At 43.1% G+C, this 25,018-nt stretch overlaps 1 protein-coding gene across 3 annotated transcripts in view; it reads left to right on the plus strand.

Moving 5' to 3' along the window:
- HMCN1 (hemicentin 1) overlaps window positions 1-25,018 on the plus strand; it is a 280,560-nt gene that overhangs the window by 66,358 nt on the left and 189,184 nt on the right. For all 3 annotated transcript variants that reach the window (XM_060276655.1, XM_060276656.1, XM_060276657.1), the window contains exons 5-11: window positions 1,801-1,972; window positions 2,957-3,063; window positions 9,481-9,601; window positions 9,932-10,195; window positions 10,591-10,735; window positions 15,043-15,164; window positions 18,745-19,020. In XM_060276655.1, the coding sequence (XP_060132638.1) occupies window positions 1,801-1,972; window positions 2,957-3,063; window positions 9,481-9,601; window positions 9,932-10,195; window positions 10,591-10,735; window positions 15,043-15,164; window positions 18,745-19,020 (1,207 nt within the window). The remainder of the gene's footprint in view (window positions 1-1,800; window positions 1,973-2,956; window positions 3,064-9,480; window positions 9,602-9,931; window positions 10,196-10,590; window positions 10,736-15,042; window positions 15,165-18,744; window positions 19,021-25,018) is intronic.

Below are 25,018 nucleotides of genomic sequence, written 5' to 3' on the forward strand. Positions count from 1 at the left end.
GCTGTGTTGGTCTGACGCAGTCAAAAAATATATATAAATCCTTCCAGTAGCACCTTAGAGACCAACTAAGTTTGTCATAGGTATGAGCTTTCGTGTGCATGCACACTTCTTCAGATACACTGAAACAGAAGTCACCAGACCCTTATGTATAGTCAGAGGGTGGGGTGTGGGGGTGTGATGGGAATGGGTGATGGGCTGATAGGAGTGGTAAACCTGTTGATGACTGTTAACGGCTGTTAATGACTGCAATTGGTCTTGCAGGAAAAAGCAAGGGCTGAGGTGCTAAAGAAAGCTTGATCATGTATAATGAGATAAGAATCCTATGTCTTTGTTCATACCAGGTCTCTCCATGGTTTTAAGCTTGGTAATGAGTTGCAATTCAGCAACTTCTCTTTTCAGTCTGTTTCTGAAAATTGTCTGTAATAAAACAGCTGTTTTGAGATCTTGTATAGAATGTCCTGGGAGATTGAAGTGTTCTCCTACTGGTTTCTCTGTCTTGTGATTCCTGATGACAGATTTATGTCCATTTATCCTTTGGCGTAGGGTTTGGCCTGTTTGTCCAATATAGAGAGCTGAAGGGCACTGTTGGCATTTGATGGCATACACAATGTTAGAAGATGAGCAATTAAATAGTCCTGAGATGGTATGTTTGATGTTGTTGGGGCCAGTGATGGTGTTGTGTTGTTGGGGCCAGTGATGTGTTTTTAATGTTCTGTTGGGAGCTGCCCAGAGTGGCTGGGGAAACCCAGCTAGATGGAGGGGGTATAAATAATAAATTATTTTATTTATTGATTTATTTATTCATCAGATGGGAAATGACTGGCCAGTACCCATAGGGGTAGATGATTGAACAGCCTGCCTCTTGGTCAATAAATACGCAGAAAGAGTTTCGCTTACAGCAGCCACAAACTTTCAACCTATCCGGAAACTGCCTTGTGCATATAAATTAATTGTTTTAATTTGAGACTTCTTACACTTTTAAGGGATTGATGCGATGCAGCGAATGTGTCTCTTGATTGTTTCAAATATGGCAACTCTGCGACAAAGCCCATCAAAGTGAATTTGGGTTAGCAAGATGGGTTCTGAGCACTTGCCAGGGAAATATAGTTGTACAACTGGCAACTTAAAATGATTACCAGTAAATAAGTCTGAGGAACCTTTCTCAGCCCAAGGGCCACATTTGTTCATGGGGAAGCTGCTAAGGGCCAAGGGTGGATGGCAAAAAGGCACATGCGGGCAGAATACCAATTGTATTTGCTGGAATAATTTCCATTCTGGACAGAGTATGAATAAGTGAACATTTCCGCTCCTATTTCTGTAGGAAGTTCTTCAGCATCCCCACTTGAGCTAGACAATTCCTGGAACAAATCATGGTGGGTGAAGGAGGTGGTATAGAGGGGCGAGACCCGGACCCCCTCTGCCCTTCTTGCATGGTTTTCTTTGCCAGATTCCCCTCCAAGCTGACTTTCGGGAGACAATTATTTTGGGGGGGTCTAACGCTTGCTACTTTCACTGCCTTCCAGCCCCAGAAATTCCTCCACCTGGCTGGAAGCGGTCTGCACGACCAAGTGGCCCTGCCTTTGGCTGGAAGGAAGTCAAGTGGCTTTGAATAGGATATAGGTGTGGCACTTGTAATTGCTTTGAGCCTATAAGCCTATCAGTGTGTTGAGGGCTGCTGCCTGTTGGATGACTGCAAAGGAGCTGAATCATGGCTTCATAGGGGCACTGGTCTGCAAAGCAAGGCATGCACCCAATGAACTATCATATGGAGGCTGTTCCTAGCATTATCTTCTCTTGCAGGTGTTGAAATGGGTAGAAGAAGCCGTGCAAGCTTCCAAAGTCCACCTCTTATCGACAGACCACCTGACTTCAGCTGTAAATGCTTGGCAAATCCCCTTTGATCCTAGTTTGAAAGAGGTTACAGTTTCCTTGAGTGGTCCTTCTCCAGTTATTGATGTCCATGATCCATTAGGTGAGTTATTAATGTCCCATTTTCTCAAAGTATGAGCAGTGGTGGGTCTGTATTCTCCACACTTTTGTGGGACCCAGGTGGCGCTGTGGTTAAACCACTGAGCCTAGGGCTTGCTGATCAGAAGGTCGGTGGTTCGAATCCCTGTGACGGGGTGAGCTCCCGTTGCTTGGTCCCAGCTCCTGCCAACCTAGCAGTTCGAAAGCACGTCAAAGTGCAAGTAGATAAATAGGAACCGCTATAGCGGGAAGGTAAACGGCATTTCCATGTGCTGCTCTGGTTTGCCAGAAGCAGCTTTGTCATGCTGGCCACATGACCTGGAAGCTATACGCCGGCTCCCTCGGCCAATAATGTGAGATGAGCGCGCAACCCCAGAGTCGGTCACGACTGGACCTAATGGTCAGGGGTCCCTTTACCTTTTTACCAAACTGCAATTCCCAGGTTTATCCCGGGGAATAAGTGGCAAGAAAACAATTCACATTTGTAGAGTAGATAGGTCTTTAAAGTGTTTGGGGCTCGCACAACCACTGTACAGTCCTGGCCTTTACATTGGGAACACTCTAGGTGGCAAACTCCTAGGGAGCAATGCATGGAGCCAGGGCGCAAATGTGTTGGGATATTCTAGAAAGAAGTTGAGAATTGGTCTCGAACAGGTTGGAGTTATTCATGCCCCTTCGCCACGACAAGGCGTGAAACCTATAGGAGTTGACAAAATCCGCTTTTGTGCGATTACAGTTTTTGCCAGAAAGTTTAAAAAACTGGGGCAAAGCCAAAATAGCCACATCGGTTTGGCTTGTGGTGTACTGAATATCTCTGCATGGATCATTGACAAGAATCTCACGCTATTACAGTAAGTCCCATGATGACAGATCATGCTCTAGGTTTTTAAGGTGTGTGGAAGTGGGGGGGGGCAAGGGGTTAGGTCTGAGCATTGCTGAGGCAACTGATAAAAATAATATGTTTGTTCCTTCTTTGCCTGTCTTGTAGGTAAGCCCATAAAGAAAGGATCTGGCTTGAATGAATTGCTGAATATTGAAAATTCTGCAATGGTAGTGAACATAAAAGAGCCAGCGCCTGGAACATGGACAATTAAGGTGATTTTCCTGTAGAAAAGATGCAGTCAGTTTCCTCCATGCACGATGTATTTCTTAATACAAAAGCTGTGTTAACAGGATTCCTGTAGTAACATTTGATCACACACAATCCTTGTGTCCTCTTTCTTCTATCCCACTAGGGTTTGGGGCCTTAGGCTAAAATTGGCTCTTTATACTGTTATAGAAAAATGTGGGGTTGGTTTTTGGGATTCGGTGTCCCCATAAGTCCATTATTGGCAAGAGAAAATTGACTAGAGGCAGGATCCAGTGAAAGCAAGGAAGATCTTAACCTGGCCAGTATGGTCATTCCTTTGAGATGATACATACCTTAGTTCTTGACTCCAGGTCACAGGCATACCTTGTTCATATACAAAATATGCCCTTTAAGACAGGATTTGTAGGTGAAAGTAACTGCTGGGAGAGGTTTCTCCAAGATATTTCCTTCTGCTGAGGAAATACTTGGGGTCATCAAGAGTCAAGAGATGGCTTCAGGATTACTCTCCTGTACTATTTCAGACGTGTGGTTTATATACTTACGTATGTGTGCTCACTTTGTGCACTTACAAACATTTTGTTTCATATTTGAGTCCTTAGAATTTTTATAACAATAATGAGAGGACATTTAACCCCTTGTTTTGGAAATGCTGTGACCATCTTGATGAAATGCCCTAGCACAGGCATAGGCAACCTTGGCCCACCAGATGTTTTGGGACTACAATTCCCACCATCCCTGGCCACTAGTCCTGTTAGCTAGGGATCATGGGAGTTGTAGTTCCAAAACCTCTGGCGGGCCAAGGTTGCCTATGCCTGCTCTAGCATGTAGGATTGGTTTCTTCTGATTTTTGAACCTTTGCACAGCTAAAGTCAAGATGGCCTGGCTCTAAAGAGTAGTAGCCAGCCCACAATTGGCTGCTTTCTTTGCAGAAAGGGGGTAAAAAAAAACCACACAGTGGTTGGGATCAAAGCTGTCACGACACTCGCATACCTGGCAAGGAAAACAGGAGATTAAATTTAAGGAAATGAAGCCCTCGGGTGGGAATTTTGATTCTGTGCCTTGTAGCTTCTTTGGGGTGGAAGTGGAAGTGTGGCCTGTCACCACCCCAAGGAAGCAGAAGAAATGTTGTTGATGTGCATATTAAGCAAATCCTCGTATAACTTGCAAATGTGATGTCCTCTGCTATGTACTTCTGAACAGCAGGAAGTCCTCTCCAGACGATAATTGTGGCTAGTGCCGATCATGACAGAATTATTCCACACGCCATTGCTGCCTTGTGCTCTTAGGACTGCACAGCTTCCCAGGCCAACCCTTCTAAGCTATAATTCCTTAAAGGCTCCTGTTGGTGAGCTAGGCCTCCTAACACCCCCCCCTCTTCCCACATACATCAGTCTTCCTGTAGGAAAGGCTCCTTTAAACATCACAGCCAGCTCTGCAATACAATAAATGGTGGATCTGGAGGATCTCAAATGTTTGGGTTTCTCAGAAGGGAAGGCGGGGGGGGGGATTGAGCTTCTCTGGAGTAACTGAAAACACAGCACAGATGGGCAGCCAGGTTGGTGAGGATTTGCTGTCCCCCCCCCCCTGCATCTGGGAGACAAGTATGGGCAGCATGTTTGCATATCCTGCCCTCCCACCTTAACTGTGCCCATATGTCAGCACCAGCATAAAACACAGTTAAGTCTAACCTGGTTCCTCATATGTAGCAGATTTAGAACCCTGGTTAAGTGAGGAATATAGTTAGCTATATCAAAGTGGTGCACATGTATCTCTAAAGTATAGTTAAGGTCAGATAGTGTGATGGGTTGTCATCGGCTCCCTTCCACTGAGCATCAAGGCGAAAGTGGGTCCACGGTCTTACCTGGGAGGGTTGCAAGATGGCAGTAGAGGCAGTCTAAACCACTGATCCTCTTGGGCTTGCCAATCGGAAGGTCAGTGGTTTGAATCCCCACGACGGAGTGAGCTCCCATTGCTCTGTCCCAGCTTCTGCCAACCTAGCAGTTCAAAAGCCAGTGCAAGTAGATAAATAGGTACTGCTGTGGCGGGAAAGTAAATGGCATTTCCGTGCGCTCTGGCTTCCGTCATGGTTGCACCAGAAGTGGTTTAGTCCTGGCCACATGACCCAGAAAGCAGTCTGTGGTCAAATGCCGGCTCCCTCGGCCTGAAAGAGAGATGAGCATTGCAACCCCATAGTCGCCTTTGACTGGACTTAACTGGCCAGGAATCCTTTACCTTTACTTTTTTTTAGAGGCAGGAGATAATTGTGCTGGCATCCATTCTCTCTCAGGACAACGGAGGAATGTTTCCTGGAAGGGAGAATTTGCCATGGAAAGGAAAGGAATCTCATGATCCCACAACCCACTATCAGCCAGTTAGTCATAGTTAGGAAGACACTGATTCTACATCGGCTCCAAAAAGAAAGAAAGAGGAGAGCAAGATAAATCAGACTTGTAATCTGTATAAAATCAGCATCGAAAGGTGGGGACTTGGCAATAGTTATTCAAAAGCTTGGGATGATTTAAGAAACCATTAGTACTCTCTGTCAGCTACACTCCAGCTGCTGACCTCAGGGACCCTGGGATGGAGAATAGTGAGTCTGTACAGCAGCCTCACTGTAGCTGGTGTCACTGACCCTGTAGCTGGAGTCAGTCAGGGTCACACCCTCCCAGGCCAAGGCAAGGAACAGGTCTTCCAGGACTCGCAGCCAAGATGACAAACTTTCCAAAGGTCTCATTCCTGTGCTTCAGAAAGTCGCCCAAGCAGTAAAGCTTGACTTAGTGAAATTCCCAAATTATTGGTATACGAACAGAAGAATGAGATGTGAGAGCCATGCAGCTAAGATGGAACAACCAACTAAAACCTCTTTGTGCACTAAGTTTGTTGCTCTAAGCTCAGACCGCATGGCTCTCACGAGTCATTACTGAGTTCCTATACCAATATTAGGAACTTTCACCACTGTAACAGGTTTTACTGCCTGTGCTTTCTGACTAATATGGAACAGCACATGAACCTGACGTTTGAAGAGTTTGTAAGTAAACCATTTTTAACTTACCAAATGTGTGGTCTTTTTACTATGCTAAGGGAGGAAGGAAGTTTTGGAAGGAACTCACAAGGGCATATTTTAAAGATCTATCAAACTACTTGGATGCATATTTTGTGATTTTAAATCTCTGCTGGGGTTCTTTCACCAAGGAGTACTTGCCCCAGACCTGGATTTTGGCATGAAGGAATTCTCCTTTCTATATATTTATTTTTTGCTTGCCACCAACAGGGAAAAGATGCAATTGCATATGAGCTCAAAGGGCAAACAAAGCAGAACAGAAAGGCTTTACTGTCTTCTTGTTGGAAGAAACCTTCAGGCCAGTCAGGTTTAAATGGACCATTTGTTTAAGGATAGAAAGAAAAGTGGGGGGAAAGAATTGAATCTGAAATCAACAGGAAGTATTTGCAGTTATTGGCTACAGTCCCACACATAGTAATGTAGCTAAATCTCCCACTGATTGGAGTGAGAGTGATGCAGTTGTAACTGTCTGCAGGATTGCAACCATTGTGAATAAGAAGAGTTCTCTGCTGGATGTTGTATTTATTCAGAAGGTGACTGTGATAGCGATTGTTGCTATTCACACAGAGAGCTTCCCAAGCAAATTCTAGCTGATTAAGTGAAAAGTCACGATAATACAAGACAGAATGAACCCAGCTTAATGAGTTACACCCTTTGAAGCCTCCACGAAATATAAAGCCATCTGTAGCTATAGTAACTTATAAACAAAATATAATACTTTCTTAAAACTAAACAGCACACTAAGCCAGACTGCGGTTTCATATATTACCAAAAAATGCATGAAATCCAGTGTTTATGAGACATTTTCATTTAATTTTTTGGAAGAATAAAATTCCTATGACTTCAATTGCTTCTTGTACATTAATTGAAAGAGTTTTTCTTTCGTTATAAGGTGGGTGGGTGTTGCTTATTCATAAAAACGCTGACCAGCGTTTTTAGGTCTTGTGGATAGAAATCTGAATGGATATAGTTTTAAACTCTCTTGTCTGTTGCAATCGAGTTCGTGCTAAACCAAAATTAGCATGAGGTAAGGTAACCTAACATTGCTCACATGAGGTTTGAATAGCTCAAACCCGTATCCAATGTTTCAACATTGCCTCAATTCGGTCGCCGCACAAGCCGTGGTTTAAAAAAAGCTCAACTGCGGTTTGGTGTGACATCGGCAAGCCATAATTAGGGCTGCATTTAATATGGCGTCTCCCACTTTAGGTAGCACAGTTCAGTTTACCATCTCAAAGATTCTGCTAATTTCTATCTCCTACTGCTACCCTGTACTAGGGATGCTTAAGTTTGTAACACAGGAATATTGGCCAGGATTCAAGCACTTGGGAATGCCTATTGCGTTTTCAATATTGTCATTCAAACTGCAGATCATACTGGTGCTTCCCCTCCTCTGCTTTGTATCACAAACTGCTTTTGAGAGGACCGCCTGTTTTAAAAGTGGCTTATTTGACCTCATGGTTTTTTAGAAAATGAAGGTTAAAAGCCCCCCCCCAGCCATGTGGAAATACTTGTGTAGTTCTTTGGGACCCCAGCAATTACACAGAGCACATTAATTCCCCTGTTAAGTTTGCATTAAAGCTCTGAAATCAACTGATGAAGAAAAAGGAAATTTACTTAAAACGTTTAATCCCATTATAGATTTCCTATGCAGATGTTGTACAAAACTGTAAAAAGGGATCTATTGTCGCTGTTGCATTTGCCCAACTAACACTTAACAGCCAATTATCACTTGATAACAGGAGTCTTTTTGGCACTCTCTTAAAAAGAAAAGAAAAAAAGAAAAGAAATAATGTTCTTTAATCCATTGATCTTGACAGCAGCTGGCCTATGCCAGAAAACCCTCTGGGTGGTGATTTTACGGAGGTGAAAGGCTAAGCAATAGAAATAAATACTGGCCTTTCCAATAAAGACAGACTGATTTGTCAGGGTGCCTAGAGGGAGCGAATTGCCTAAGCAGTAGTTTTATGGAAAACAACTGTTGCTTTTAATATTTGCTGAGCATCGTTTTTGCTAGACAAAACAACTTAACATATTAATATTTTTTTCTAAATTGATGTGATTTAATAATGCAGTGATCAGTGCTTCTTCCACATGTTAGGACTAGATTGGGATTTGAGGCTTCAAAATTAATCCTAGTATAGCCAGGAGTCCTTCTCTTGCAGTTAGTGGATGGCCTGGTTTACAAGTCACGCTAAGCCAAACCATGACTTAGCATGAGTGTGCAAGGAATCTGGCTCCTTGGTAGGAGATCGGGTCTGTTCTGCACCTCCCTGTTTGTTTTGCTGCTGAGCCATGCTGAGCTAAGCTGTGGCTCCGTTTCAACTGCTGAACGAACCCAGCCTTGTGGTTCAGCTCTCTCCAGACTAGCCACACATGGTCAACCAAGCTTTGCTAAGCCAAGCCATGGTTTAGTTCAGCATAATTCAGCAGCAAAACAACACAAGAGAAGTGGTTGTGATCTCCCACCTGGGAGTTTGCAATATATTTGCTAAGCTCTTGTTTGCCTTAGCATGATGCTAGAAGCAGGCCAAGACGTGTGACTTCCCCCCTACTCCCTTACGTATGTGCTTAAACTTTACCCACAAACAGCTGGCCAGGTCAGGCGCAGAATGAAGGGACTAGGAGCTTAGCCCCTCACCAGCCTGATGCAGCCAAGTCTCCCCTGCCCATCCTTTTCACCGACTCCCTGGTCAGCTCTTTTTGATTGGGAACCAATCTTTGCTCCCATCTACAGTGTGAGACCACCATCTTTTTACTCAAAATGCAGTGCCCTTGGCCTTTAGATCTAAAAACAAAACAAAAAACCAAGCTATAAGCCTACGATATGTATATAATATCTATAGATTTCATAAATCTATAGGTTGGGGCATTGCATTTTGGCCGTTGCAAATAAAAGCTGATCTTGGGAGGGCGATAAGTGGTTTTGCTGCTGTCACTGGGCAGCAGCAGCAGAAAAACTACTTTATGGTCACAGCTAGCGCTCTCTCTCTCTCTCTCTCTCTCTCTCTCTCTCTCTCTCTCTCTCTCTCTGTGTGTGTGTGTGTGTGTGTGTGTGTGGCTTTTTTTGTTTGTTTGGTACCATCAGCAGCATCTTGTCGAGGACCTGCTGGTCAGGCCCTGATAACCAACACACTTTGAATTCCCGATAGTCTTTAGTCTTCATGTTTTTTGTGTATGTTTCTTACAGTCCTGCACTCACCTTGTTAGCACAGAAATTGGCTCCATTATTTCATGGAGACTTGATTGCATGGTAGGATCACAGCCCTAACACAAAAACAGATTCAATGAATACCAGCTCTTGGGGACTGAAAAACTTCACATGCTGATGACAATGAAATGTTTTGCAATCTTTTCTCAGACATCAAGTAGCGGGCGACATTCTGTTCGCATTACTGGTCTCAGTACTATTGACTTCCGGGCTGGGTTTTCTAGAAGTCCAACATTAGATTTCAAAATGACTTCCAGCAGACCAGTACAAGGTTAGTAGTTCACATTTGAATCCTATTTACCTTTTCGGATATGTCTCTTGTCTAAGGGATAATTAAACAATATCCTCCCTGCCTCTCCCCCACTCAGCCCCTAAATGATGCTAACTTCTGCTAATATGTGCTTGGTCCTTGTCCCCCCCCCCCAGGTTGTTATGCTGTTTCTGATTGTATGTTGTATGTAGCCAAGGTATTTGCTCTCTAGCTGCTGTACGTTGCCCTGGGATCTCGTGAAGGGCGGCTGATAAATCCCCTTCAAAAAATCAACACAACTGAGTAAATGCGAATGATATTTGAATGTTTGTATTTGCATTTTGTCAATAGGGATACCTACTTACATTCTGCTAAATACTACGGGGATCCATATTCCTGCCAGAGTGGACCGACTAGAATTGCTAAGCATCACTGGAGAACTTCTGAAGACCATTCCGGTGAAATTTTTCCCTGACAGGAAACCTTATGGAATCTGGAATATCTCTGAGTTTATTCCACCGAACGAAGCCTTTTTTCTTAAAATAACTGGCTATGACAAAGACGACTACCTTTTCCAGAGAGTCTCGAGCGTTTCGTTTTCTAACATTATTCCTGGTAATTATGTATATATATTTGTATTTTAAAAAGTTTTGTTCCTTTTTTGAATCATCTTTCTCTTTTTAGGGGATGATTTGGGGTGGGGTGAGGTTGTCCAGTGCCTGCCCACACACGCAGTCCCCATGACACACAAAATTGCTGTTTTAGCAGTCATTTTAGGGTGGGGTGGATGTGCAGTGGTGCTGTAGCAGTGCCCTCAGCAGGTGAGAGCATCTCACATTTGTGGACATAGTTGTAGGGTCACTGGCGACAACCCACAATTCCCCCAGCCTCACCAGCACCTCTTTCCACCTCATCCCCATCCTGCTGCGTTCTGCACCAACCCCCACCCCATGATCTGCTGTTGTCTATTAGATTTGCAAGAATTGTAATTTTCCCCCCTTTTATTCTAGATGCTCCCAGAGTAAGCATGCCCAAGAAAACCCCAGGATATTACCTGCAGCCAGGTCACATTCCTTGCCATGTAGCCAGCCTCATACCATTTACTGTGTATTTTAGCAGAAATGGGATCAAGCTGGGAATGGAACAATTTTTCAAGTAAGTAGCCATTTCTAAATTTCATTGTGCAACAATGCGGTTCCATCCAAAGAAAAGTCATTATTTATAATAATAATAATAAAATATTTATATACCGCCCTATTATAAAGATATATCACAGTGGTTTTACAACAGTATAAAAACATAATACCAACCATGAAATCATAAAAGTTAAAAACAAATTAAAAGCAAAATGAAATTAAAAACAAACATCAATAGACCACTGAGGGGGGATGTATACACTTGGTGGAGCCAAACAGTAGCGTCTTAAGCTTGTCTCGTGCCCTGGTGCAGGGATCCCTAGGGTGCCCCCACCCCCTGGGGGTCCCCCTACCCTCCCACACGCACGCCTGCCGCCTCGCCCGCACTTTCCTCTGCGGCTGCCTTGGCTGGGGAAGAGCAGCACAGAAGCCTCCTGGGAAGGTTGGCGCCCTGGCGCAATGCGCCATTAGGCCCTATGGCAAAGACGCCTCTGGAGCCGAAGGATTTTCAGCAGGCATTTAAAAGTTGACACAGAAGGACCCTTCAGCTAGACATTTTGAAAACTGATGGGGTTTCTTTAAAAGCTAGTGTGTGCTTTAAGTAACATTGATGCTGGTGATGGTGATTGAAATTTCAATGGGGTGATGATTGAATTTCAGTAGGGACAAACATAAGGTTCTATAACTTAGGCGGGAATATAACAAGCTGCACAAATACAAGATTGGGGGTGCCTTGGTTGCCCGTAGTACATGTGAAAAGGATCTAGGGCTCTTAGTAGACCACAAGCTGAACATGAGTCAACAGTGTGATGTAGCAGCAAAAAAAAGTTAATGCTATTCTAGGCTGCATCAACAGAAGTCTCGTGTCCAGATGAAGGAAAGTAATAGTACCAATTGATTCCACCTTGGTCAGACCACACCTGGAGTCCTGTGTCCAGTTCTGGACAGCACAATTTAAGAAGGATATTGACAACTAGAACATGAGCAGAGGAGGGAAACCAAATTGAAGAACATCAGGAATGAAAACCTGCTTGTGTAGTAGTTTTTCTACTTCGAAAAGTCTTTTGAGGGTATCATTCTGTTTGGCAAGCTGACATGCTTGTGCAGAGGGAACATTTGTAATAGTGTGACATAGAATTCCACCCTATATAATCAATCAATTAACAAGCTGGATTCCTGTAATCCTGTCCTGTAAACTGCTGTCAGTTTTATCACATAATCTTTTTCATGACGTTCCATTAAGTCATTGCATGCACATAACTTCACCAGTTCAGTAATTCGGGTCTCAAACTTTAATGACCAAATTGCTTGTTTCTTCTCTTAATTTCCCCCATATTTTGTTACATGACTGTGGAACAGAGCAGAATATGCTTTCACAGAATAATCTTCAAGCCAAGGGTTACTGACTAAGAGCTGCATCTTAAGTAATGAGATTTACATTGGCTTTTCTCCTGTTGCATGGAGAGCTTGCAGTTACGTATGTGTTTTAAAATGATTGATCAAGTTCCATAGTATACTAGTCTCCCTTGATTTAGGATGAAGGCAAACATAACATTTTAATAGTGTGGGCACAGTGAGCCCTTGACAAAGTTTATAACATGTATAAAATACTATGGGCAGCGGTTAGATATACTGTAGTAATCATGTAATGTGCTAGATATTAAATTTAGCATGGCTGAGCTTTACTTTCGCAGTGCCCCAAAGTGGGTTTGCTTGATAATACCAGTATTTAAATGATGTCTTTAAATTTTGGCAATGGTTTCTCAGCTAGCAATGTAGCTGTAACACTACATTGGTACCTTGGTTTACGGACTTAATACCGGTATTTAAATGATGTCTTTAAATTTTGGCAATGGTTTCTCAGCTAGCAATGGAGCTGTAACACTACACTGGTACCTTGGTTTATGGACTTAATCCGTTCTGGAAGTCCATTCTTAAACCGAGGCGCGCTTTCCCTAATGAGGCCTTCTGCCGCCAGTGCCCTTCCACCATTCGGATTCCGTTCTTAGACCGAGGTAAAGTTCGCAAACTGAATCGTTCGTAACCAGGGCTGTTCTTAAACCGAGGTAGCATTGTAGATTGAAAACTTCAAAAAGTTTTCAGCTGGAGCAGAGTGAATGCCATGCATAACAGCTAATCAGCGTTTTAGCACAAACGATTAGCACAGCATCAGATGATCACACTTTGTATTGGTATAATTATATATTCCCCGTGCTGCAAACTGAGTGCATTGTAATGCCTTGATCGTCTCTTTTATTTGGTTTTCCTCACTTCTTTGCATTGTAAGACAAACTGTTTTATTCTGTAAAGGAAGCTTTGCATTTTTCTCACTGTGCAGTTATCATGGTTTAACTGTGGGTGGAAGCTTAGGACTATGATTCAGGGATGCCTGCAGGATTTCCTGGGCATGGTGCCCTGTATGTGGATTGGGGGCCATGCAGTAGCACAGAGGACAGCAAACTTTTTCAGCCGTGGGCCGGTCCACCATCCCTCAGACCATGTGATGGGCCGGACTATATTTTGAAGAGGGGAAAAAAGAACGAATTCCTATGCCCCACAAATAACCCAGAGATGCAGTTTAAATAAAAGGACACATTCTACTCATGTAAAAACACGCTGATTCCCAGACCGTCCGCGTGGCAGATTTAGAAGGCTATTGGGCCGCATCCGGCCCCCGGGCCTTAGGTTGCCTACCCCTGCATTAGCGCATGCATGCACACAATTTATTTTCAGAAACTTTTGGGGAGTGGGAGTTCACATTTTGGCTTATATTTTTATTTTTTAAAAGGAAGCTAAGAGTCTGGGTCCCCTGCTGGCCTTGCTCCACTTCCCAATCCAATATTTTCTCCCCATCGTTTGGCAGCCCTGCTATAGAGGTGCAGGGTCCCCAGCTGTTGTTAGCCTACAACTCGCATCATCCCCAGCTAGCAGAACCCAGTGGTCAGGGATTATGGGAGTTACAGTCCAACAACAGCTGGGAACCCAATTTTGAGAAATATTGGTAGTGTAGAACTGGCAGACAGGATGGAGCCACTGGGGTGTCCTAAGCCTTAAGTATAAATACCAGGATCTGGTCTATAGAGCAGAAACTCTACTTGTATCTGGTCTATAGAGCAGTAGCTTCTTCTGTTGCTCTCTGGCTTGTCTCCAGTTCCTCCTGATCAGGGTATAGATACTCACAGCCACAGCTCAACATTGTAAATGCAGTGGGGAAGGGATGGAGGTTTACAAACTACAGCCTAACTTCTTTATCCTTCATTGCAAATCATTTATACGGGATGGAATTCAATATCGTGCTGTGATGAACAAGACTGTCAGTTTGCCAGACAGAACAATCCCCACTGTAATGATCTCTGGCAGGCAAGCAAATCCCGATACGGCTTCTTGCCCGTTCGCATTTACGATAGTTGGTCAGTCTGAATCTTCGCCCCTCCCACAGCAGGAAGGAGGCCAAACTCCCGCCTTTCCCCTCTTGCCCTTCCGTTGCCCTCTGATCTTATCCAGCCACCTAGAACAGGAACTGAGAGCCTGGCCTGCCCCCTCCCCACTTCCACTCTACAAAGACTCAGACCTCTGCTTATCTACTGATTGTCTAGCAACTCTCTGGCTGCCTTCCAGCTCTTCCTCTCCTTGAGAGCTAACAGAGCCTTCTCTGGGAAGGGGGGTCGAACTGCCCTTTCTCGACTCTGTCAGCCAGCTCTCATCTGCAGAGTCGGTCCCTTGTTCACTTAGTTCAATTTCTGAGTCTAACTCTCCCCCTGTGCTCTGGGGGGGCCACGTTCCTGACACCCACTCATCTCCCTCTGTGCTGCTTTGGGATTCTCCCAACCCTGCAAAGACAATTTGAAGGGGCAAGTGAGAGGAGCAGGGGGGGTCCCATTCCCTGCATGGAAGACCCTACACTGGGCTTCCACTGATGGGGCTCATTAGGTGAATCTAGTATACCTGGAGGAGCGTCTCCACCCCCATCGTTCTGCCCGGACACTGAGGTCCAGCTCCCAGGGCCTTCTGGCAGTTCCGTCGCTACGAGAAGCCAAGTTACAGGGAACCAGGCAGAGGGCCTTCTCAGTAGTGGCACCCGCCCTGTGGAACGCCCTCCCACCAGATGTCAAAGAGAAAAATAACTACCAGACTTTTAGAAGACACCTGAAGGCAGCCCTGTTTAGGGAAGCTTTTAATGTTTAACAGACTGTTGTATTTTAATATTTTGTTGGAAGCCGCCCAGAGTGGCTGGGGAAACCCAGGCAGATGCGTGGGGTATAAATAAATTATTGTTGTTGTTATCCCAGTGATGATGATGATGATGATGGTGATTATTTATTACAGAGACTCTGCTAGTGTGAACTGGGAGATTGCTAAGGTATCTCTGCTGGATGAGGGTCACTACGAATGTATTGCCAGCAGCAGTGCAGGAACTGGCCGTGCACAGACATTTCTAGACGTGTCAGGTTAGTGATGTTTACTGTCTCATTTCCAGAGGGATCCATTTCACTCCCGATTTGTGGAGATTTGATTCTGTAAAACAAACCTGATGACATTTTAATGAATTCCAGGTTGTGTAGCAAATATGCAACCCAACAGGAAGATAAAGGACTGCTTGGACTACTGCATAATTAACTTAACAAAATTCACTACCACGGGCATGACCACTGTCTTAGACTGCCTTTAAAAAATAGAATTAGACAAATTATAAGAACACAAGGAGATCCTTGCTGGATCCCAGGAGGCAGCACTGTGGGGGGAGGTCTCCAGCTAATTAATTCCCACCCCCTGATATAAAACTCAGCCAGTTCATTCAGGATCCTGCTGATATATCTTCTTCTTCTTTGGCGATCACTCGTATGTCTTCCATAAACACGGTTTTAACAATTAGTCCGTAAGTGACTGTGGAGGCCAATTCTGGACCCGCACATCCTTCCACAGTGGGGACATTGGTTTCCGGGCGGTAGTTGATCACGGTGTGGATTTGCCGAGTGCCTTCCTCTTAGCACATTTCTCCCTTGCGTCCTGAGATTGAGTGTCTTCAAAGCCCATGGCATCTTTGATAAAGACTGTTCTCCAACTGGAGCGCTTGCAAACCAGTGTTTCCCATTTGTCGGTGTTTATACTACATTTTTTTAGATTTGCCTTGAGAGAGTCTTTGAACCTCTTTTGTTTGACCACTAGCATTACGCTTTCCATTTTTAAGTTTGGAATAGAGTAGTTGCTTTGGAAGTCAATAATCAGGCATCCGAACAACATGACCACCAGTCCAACACAGTTGATGTTGAAGAATCATTGCTTCAACACTGGTGATCTTTGCTTCTTCCAATACACTGATATATAGTTCGCCTGTCTTCCCAAGTGATGTGTAAAATTTTTCGGAGACACCGTTGATGGAATCTTTTGAGGAGTTGGAGATAGCATTTATAAGTGGGCCATGTTTCACAAGCATATAGTAAGGATACAGTAGTAACTTGGTTTACAAACTTAATCAGTTACAGAAGTCCATTCTTAAACCGAAGCCGTTATTAAACCCAGGCGCGCTTTCCCTAATGAGGCCTCCCGCCGCCAGTGCTCTTCCACTATTCGGCTTCCATTCTTAGACCGAGGTAAAGTTCGCGAACCAGGACACTAGTTCTGGTTTTGCGGAGTTCGTAAACCGAATCGTTTGTAAACTGAGGTAGTACTGTATTTACTTTTAGCCTCTGTGCTGCAGGAGCACTATCCGTGGTCCTGAAACCCATACCTTAATCTCTCTCCAAGGTGCTGACATTTATTTTTTGCCTCCCTTTGCTTGAGTTATCTCCTAGGTGGTGGGCATCCCTGCAGATCACAACATAAATTGATTGTTATGAAAACTTCATCCCCCAAAGGAACTTGCAAATGCAATAGCTATTAGCTACGTTAGCTGAATGGAACCTCCATATGTTCAGAGGCGTGATGCTTCTGAACATCAGTTGTTGAGGACCAAACGTATACTTATTTTAGACGGCTGTTTCAGACCACATGTGATAATTCCTCCAGAGCAGCTGTATCTTTGGCCACCTTAACCGGGATCCTTCTCTGGGATGAAGTTGAAATCTTCATGTGAGGAAGTAACATCAATGGGTGCCTGTCCTGCCATATGCATTATACTCATTGACAGGAAATAGGTTGAGAAACCATTTCTTGGCTCACTAAAATCTGGTCCTCCTGCTGGACTTCCTTGGCATGGTAACTTCCCTGTTTGAGAACCAGAACTTGCTGGAAGGTACAGTAATTGTTTGCAGGAATATCCACTCAGTCAACATTCAGAAGTTTAACCACCAGTGAACTATATATTGATGACGGCTATTTTTTACCCTTGCATATAATTCCAAATACATTAAATGAATAAATAAGGAGGTGTTCTGAAAGCAACCATAGGATTGAGGCTTTCATTATATGATATACGATTTCTCAACCGACAAAGAAAACAAGTTTAACAGTTTAAAAAACCACATTGACTCCAAATATAATAGTCAAAGAGGCAAGGTCGGCTCAATATTGTTCAACGGGAGTTTTAACATATGGTTGAAATGTCTATAAATGTCTCGGAAGAATTCAAAGGAACTCTGTTATGCAAAGATAAATGTGGACTTGTAAATCAGTGCTGGCATGAACATTCCTGTGTCCTTAGTTTAGTTTTAGGAACTGTAAATCTTTCTAAAGGCAACTCATAAGAAAGAATGAATGTGAAATAATAAAGTTTTTACAGATTTTTTTGTTTTCATAACTAAAACTAAAAACTAAGAGCTAGATATATACATACCCTTACCAGTCTCCCAGGATAATATTTCTTCCCAACTTACTCAACTGAGGATAATATCCCAAGCATTTACATTTTATTGGACTCTCTGACACAGTGGATCAGAAATTATTCTTGCCCTTAATTATATGAAATGGCTGAAACATTCCTCCATGGCAGAAACAACAAACATTTGAAGCATTTATTCCCCAACCCTTCCAATATTAAAGCTGAAAATGTCATATGGCTTGTTAACTCATGTACTTTTACTACCTACCTATGGCAGCATGCTTTGAATGTGAGGAAGATTTGCCTGGAAGTGAACCAGCTGTTGGCCTGTACTATTCATAAAAATGTAAAGGGTAGTTGGAAATTATTTCCAAATCGTGCTCTAAGGGAATATAAAACTGTGTCAAGAATGCCGGCTCTGGTCTCAAAATAATGTATGCCCATTGAGAAAGTGGATATTTGGAGAGGGAAATACTGTTCTATTTGCATGGCATGTTAAGAGTTTTTCTAACATTCCTGATTTGAGGGTTGGAAACCAGATGGGAGAAGAATTAGTTGTTGGTGGGAGAAGGAAGGATGGGAGAGGACACCAGTAGAGGGACAGGACTAAAAATCTAAGACGTAAAACCTTCACTCCTCATTAAATCCAGGATGTGGGGATGTGGAGCTCATATTCTGACATTTTTAAAGATATCCATGTAACGAGAATGGCAAGAAACATGTTTTCCCTTTCAAGGGAATAACAAATAAGGGAAACGCTTGCAAAAATCATTTTCTGCACAAGGGCTTGGTTTTTATTCCATGTGGAGTACCAACAAAATAAAGATCTGTTCTCAGACAATTATACTCTCACTGGATTCATTTGCATGGAGCCCTGTTCAATGGCATGCTTGGTCTCCTTTATAATCCATCCTTAAGAACTGCACCACAAACAACAACAACAACAACTTATTACTTAGACCCCAGCCACATGAACATGTTGGAATGAAACATAATCCTTTCCCCCCTGAACAAGCAATTACCATATTTTCCCGTGTATAACACACCCCTGTAAATAAGACACCCCCTATTTTGGGGAACTCAGAATTAAGAAAATGGGAGATTGCCCCCGTGTATAAGACTACCCCCCTTTTAAACATTATTTTAAAGTAAAAAAACACCCTAATTTTATACACTGAAAAGTACGCTAATCACTGCTTTGCCTTCTCTTTCCTGGTGTGTTGAACTTGTGAGTGATTCCCCCCTATTTATTCTCGTTTTTCTCTCTGCAGAACCTCCACCTATCGTACAGGTTCCTAATAACGTTACCGTCACTCCCGGCAATCGAGCTGTGTTGACATGCTTAACCGTAAGCACAGTGCGTTACAATCTCACTTGGCACAGAAACAACAGAGACCTGAAGTTCCTTGAGCCCTCCAGGATCCGAATGATGAGCAACCTCTCACTGGAAGTCAAGGCAGTCAAACTCTCGGATGCTGGCGAGTACAGTTGCCTGGCTTCCAACGAAGGTGGCTCCACTGTGGCTTCTGTATTCCTCACAGTGCAAGGTAACAGGAAAATGTTCTCCTCTCCCCCCATTTTTGGAAGAAAAAAAAAAGACAACGTGCCACTTCTTTTTCAGATTGTGGAATGCTCTCCCCAGAGAGGCTCGCCTAGTGCCATCATGACATGCCTTCAGACCCCAGGCAAAAACATTCCTCTTTACCCAGGCCTATGGCTATTAAATAATCTGTGGCCGATGAAAGTGTGGGGAAGTGTGGGGCTGTTATTAACTATTTTATTACTTGTCTGTCAGTATTATGATGATGATGATGATGATGATGATGATGTTTTTATTATTGATGTTTTACAATGTGTTTCTAATGCCCTGAGATCGTTTGATAAGGGGTGGTATATAAATCAAATTAATAATAATAATAATAATAATAATAATAATTGTTGTGTGCTTTTATAAGCTCAGATAGTGTTTTTCTGCATTCCTCCAATTTATATGTGTGATTTTAAAAATCTATGTACAGTGGTGCCTCGCTTAACGAATGCCCTGCTTAACGATATTTCCGCTTAACGAAAGGATTTTTCAAGCGGAGGTTGCCTCGCTAGACGAATTCGTTTTACGAAAAATTCGTCTAGCGAATCGCAGTTTCCCATAGGAATGCATTGAAATTCAATTAATGCGTTCCTATGGGCAAAAATAAAATAAAAATAAATTCAATGCATTGCTATGGGATTCTCTAGACGAATTTTTCGTTATAAGAAAAGACCTGTGGAACGAATTAAATTTGTCTAGCGAGGCACCACTGTATATTCTATCTTTCTGCTTTTTTCCGAAGCGCTGATGGCGATATTCAAAGAATAGACATTCACAGCCTTCTCTTTCAAAAATATAAAGTAGTTGTGATTTAGTTGTGATTCCTGCATTGCAGGGGGTTGGACCAGAGGACCCTCTGAGTCCTTTCTGACTCTATAATTCTATGATTCTGTAAAAAGGAGGATCACATTCACTGCCTTCCATTCTCTTGATGTGATTATGTAGGATTCATTGTGGACATCTTTAAAAAATATGATAGGTTGTAGGACAATCTTTGTAATTCAGTTCTGTCCCCAACCTCTCATTTACTGCACGTGCATTCTGCCCTTGCTCCAAGAAGTTATCTGCTTTTATCAGTTTTATTTTAACAAAATGAAAAGGCTTGGAAATCAAAAGAGGACACAGCTGCCTTTTTCAGTGGGAAGCTTGAAAGGAATTTTAAAAGAATAATATTTGGCTATAAAAAGGGACGAGCTTGACAGCAGAGCACTTCTTATTAACTGAAAGGGAGTTTGTCAGGGGAGAAGCGAATATTTTGCCAAGGCTGCATATTTTACAACTTTTCGTTCAATACCTGCATTTTCCTTTCCTTTTGTGTTCTCGTCCTTTATAGAACAGGAAATGCTCTCAGAGCAGTGCTTACTCATTTAGAAGCTGCTGCCCTGAAATACAAACCCACTCCTAAATTAGTGGATCTACAAAGATGTCTGGAGGCCCTGTGGTTGCTAATTATTGTCCACAGCAGGCTTCAATGGTAATCATTAAGTGCTTTTTTGAAGTTGGCCTCTTCCACAGGAAATGCAGGATTGCGGAGGAAGAGGCAAAGACCAAGAGATATTTGTAATCCTCCTAGTAAACATTCTCTTCTGGGATCAATTACTTACCTATGTGAAAGAGCAAGGAAAAAAACCTAAACAAAATACGTATGCACTGTTAAAACAGCTCTTTGTGGAGTGTCATTTGGAGAGAGGGATGGAGGGACGCCAGCCATCCTGCTATTATTTCAGGCCATACATAATTATGCTTCATGAGCATCTACATCTCTGGCCAGTTGTATACGCAGATGTTTTCAACCTTTTGAGTCCAGGGCTCCCTTGACCAACTACATTCTTTCTTTGGCACCCCTGTGGGGCTCAGGAGCCCAGTTATGTCATCCTTGCCTGGAGAGCTGGCAGCCCCTCTCGCTCCCTTGTACGTGATCTCTCAACCCCCTCTTCTCTCCCCTCTCCTTGGGAGTCCTCTGGGCAGCTGTAGCTTCCGCCCCTGGTCTCTGAGCTGCCACCCCACCCCAAAGAGAGGTGCCTTCTCACATTGCCCCACAGGGGCCTAGGAAGCACCCCCTGGACAGCCCCAGAGGCACCATTCACCTGGGGGAACTTATAGCCAGGGCTGCTGCAACAAACTGCTGTGCAAGCTTTTGGGAGGCAGAGATGTGAGAGGGTTTCAGAGGAGGGAGGGAAGGAAAGAGGGACAGAGGCCAGGGTTGCCTCCGGCACTCCTGACTATCATTCAAGGCACCCCAGGTTGAAAACCACTGGTCCAGTGGGATCTGTAAGTAAATGGATTTCTGTGCTGCATATGCAAAAACATAAAATCCTATTGCTTCATGAAGGGTACATTTCGTTTGGTGACGAAATGAAAAGCGGGCTATAGTTGTAAGATAGGAAATCACAACAAATTATCTTAAATAGCGGGCATACCTGCCAAGTTCCTCTCTGAAAAATAAGGGACCGGACCGGAAGTAGCATACCGGAAGTAGCGCTGCTGCCATTTTGGAACTGGGCGGAGCATGCTCAGAAGTGACTTTTGATGCTGCTGTGCCCAGTTCCAAAATGGCCGCCGCACCAGAAATCGTGCTGCAGTCACTTCTGAGCATGCTCTGCCCAGTTCCAAAATGGCCACCGCGCCAGAATAAACCGGGGAAAAACAAAAAAATCCGTTTTTTCGGCTGGGGACAGAAGCAAGTCCCACTGAGTCCAATGAGGTAAGCATGCATAGGATTCCAGCCCTTAGTGTAGTTAAGCATTATTAAACTGAACTGAAGTGAAGCATGCAATTAGACCTCACTCAAACTCCTGACTGTAAATTCTGCTTTAGCTGTATTGTGCCTGGAATCTTTCTAAATCTGTTTGCATTGCTTCTGCTAATGAATGAAGCTTGAATATTGCAACAAAAACACTTAACATTGATCTACAGAAAATCCAGCACATATTGATGAAGTATGATCCAAGGTAATATGAGCCAGATAATGTTTCCCCATTGGGAAATGTATTGCATGTGTTTATGTAAATACACTTTTTTCCTAGGAATTGGTTCAAAGTTTCCATTCCAGGAACAAAGCAGGAATAAATAAGGAGGGAATGTATTGTATCTGCCTAACTCTGCCCTTTTGGATCTCCTTCAAGCAAGCGGTGGAATTTTTTTAAAAACAACACAAATCAGAATCAAAATTATGTGTTGATCTTCTTGTATTTGTTGTACCATATGCAATCCTAGTGCTAAATGTATCATGGATTTCAGTTTTAACTATTGGTTTTCAGAGAACAAAATGGATGATAAATAACTTTTACTAATTACATATCTCAAGGCCTCACAAGATACCAGAACCATTAGTCTATGCCAAAATTCTGCTCCAAAATAATTTCATTTTTATCAGGGTGGACCTTGTGCTCCAAATGGGTACATTCCATTCTCAAGTAGTACATAGAGTATGCTTAACTTTCATCCAAAATTTGGGGGGATGGACAACACTAACATTTTGGGGAGTGTATTTCATACCCCAACAAGATCTCAAATGTATTGGGGTGGTGGCTTTAGAATAATACAGATAATATTTGTGTCAGATGATGTGTGCTTGACAATACCCTAGCACCCAGAGCCAAAACCACTTATTCTGAGGAGGTAGAATTTGTGCAGAAAACATTTGCACCTGCATATTGAGTAAACGCCACAATTTATGTTCCTTTAATGAGCTGTGATTTTTTATTTTCAATTACAAATGCCTACAAACAACAAAAACTATCTTTTAGTCAACATTCTAGAGGGGAAAACCCAACTTTGGGCAAATCCTCCCAAATGAGGCCTGCTCAGATGATACCAGAGGCAGGTGGCGCTGTGGTCTAAACCACTGAGCCTCTTGGGCTTGCCAGTCAGGTCAGCGGTTCGAATCCGCATGACAGGGTGAGCGCCCATTGCTCTGTCCCAACTCCTGTCAACCTAGCAGTTCGAAAGCACGCCAGTGCAAGTAGATGAATAGGTACCACTGGGGTGGAAAGGTAAGTGGCATTTCCATGCGCTCTGGTTTCCGTCACTGTGTCCCATTGCGTCAGAAGCGGTTTAGTCCTGCTGGCCACATGACCCGGAAAACTGTCTGTGGACAAACGCTGGCTCCCTTAGCCTGAAAGTGAGATGAGTGCTGCAACCCCAAAGTTGCCTTTGCCTGGACTTAACCATCTAGGGCAGTGGTCCTCAACCCCCGGGCCATGGACCGGTACCAGTCCGTGGATCAATTGGTACCGGGCCACCCAAGGAACATTAAATACAATTAAATTAAAATTATTAAATCAAACAATCTAAATAAAATATAAACAATCAACGTCCCCCCCTAAGCGGGCCGCAGTAAAATTATCAAACGTTGACTGGTCCATGATGATACAAAGGTCATAGCTGCCAAGTTATCCCTTTTTTTAAAGGGATTTTCCCTTATGCTGAATAGGCTTCCTCGTGAGAAAAGGGAAAACTTGGCAGCTATGACAAAGGTTGGGGAGCACTGATCTAGGGGTTCTTTACCTTTTCTGAAACCAGGAACTACATTGTGGTTAACCTTGTGGGAAACACTTTATCAGAACCTTGTGGGAAGCACTTTATGTGAGGCAATAGCAATGGCTGTTTGAGACTGTCGATTTACCCTTTGAGAACTTTTCCAATTACAACATGAGTGCTACTTCATGCAAACAGATCCCCACACCTTTCCTGTTTGCTTTTTGTTTACGAGGTACTAAAAGCCCAAAGGTCTTTATTAACTATTCCAATGCATGTTTGCTTCAATGGGAAAAGCACAGGGCAGTTATAACTTTGGTTCCACCACTATCTCCCTCTCCAGGATCATCAAGAACAAAATGGAGGTCATTTTTACTCTCTCTTTGTGTTTGTGTGTAGGACCCCCCCCCCAAATCAAAATATTTCGGGTGAAAGAAAGATTACCCCAAAGGCATGTTGAGCATTTGGGACAAGGTGGCAGTGTTGTTCGTGGAATGTGAGGAGTTCTCCACCCCTCATGAAGAAAGCAAACTTGCCACGAGAGAAAAACATTCCCATTGAGTCTTTGTCCTTGTTGTGTCATTGGCTACTGCTGGGACAGAAAACAAAGCTGGTAATTGCTTCCAGATGTCATGGTGGCTGGATCTTGCAGCATGCTTTGTTGACTTACCATGGGACAAACCCCTATAATGTGCAAAATGTGTGTCTTAATCCATTATTTCTGAGTACCTCCACTACGTACTAGAATAACAGGGTATTGTCAGAAGCGGTGTTGTTAGGCACACTGTGTCCTCCCATTTGAGCCAATCTCAGTTTCCTAAGGTCAACAGAAGAGTAGATCTTCTTCAAAACCGCAAAACTTTTAAAGCATCCTTCAATCTGTCTTGATTGTTTAAAAAATAGCCCCGGCAGCTTTCCACATCGCAAAACAGTTCAGAACAGTTCTGCCATATACATGGAATATATAAACTATCTGGATTTGATTCCAGTCCAGAATGATTGACAGACTAATCAAGTTATGTCTTTCCTGTCACCATTTGTAGAGCAATTTAAAACTGCTTCATGCTTTACACAGCGTGCAAATCACGTTTACTGTAGCTATTTTTTAAATTACTGTAAAAAACACATTTTGTTAAATTTCACAAATTTCGCATAAAATTCTAATACATAATAATTATTGGCTTCCCATCCCATTTTCCATGGTAATTTTTTATTCTATCCCCTTGCTGCACTCTTTTATATCATAACCATAATAAAATAATCTCTAATTCTTTCTGTTGGTCACAGTTCATATCCTGCTCGCGAATCGATCATATTATAATAATTTTCTAAATAGTCTGAAAAAGACTTCCATTCTTGTTTCCCTAAACATTCCCTAAACATCAATGTATCCCTAAACATTGGTATCTGACATTGGTATCTGAAGAAGTGTGCATGCACATGAAAGCTCATACCAATGACAAAGTTAGTTGGTCTCT

Source organism: Zootoca vivipara, chromosome 7 (assembly GCF_963506605.1).
Source record: "Zootoca vivipara chromosome 7, rZooViv1.1, whole genome shotgun sequence".
Taxonomy (NCBI): Eukaryota; Metazoa; Chordata; class Lepidosauria; order Squamata; family Lacertidae; genus Zootoca; species Zootoca vivipara.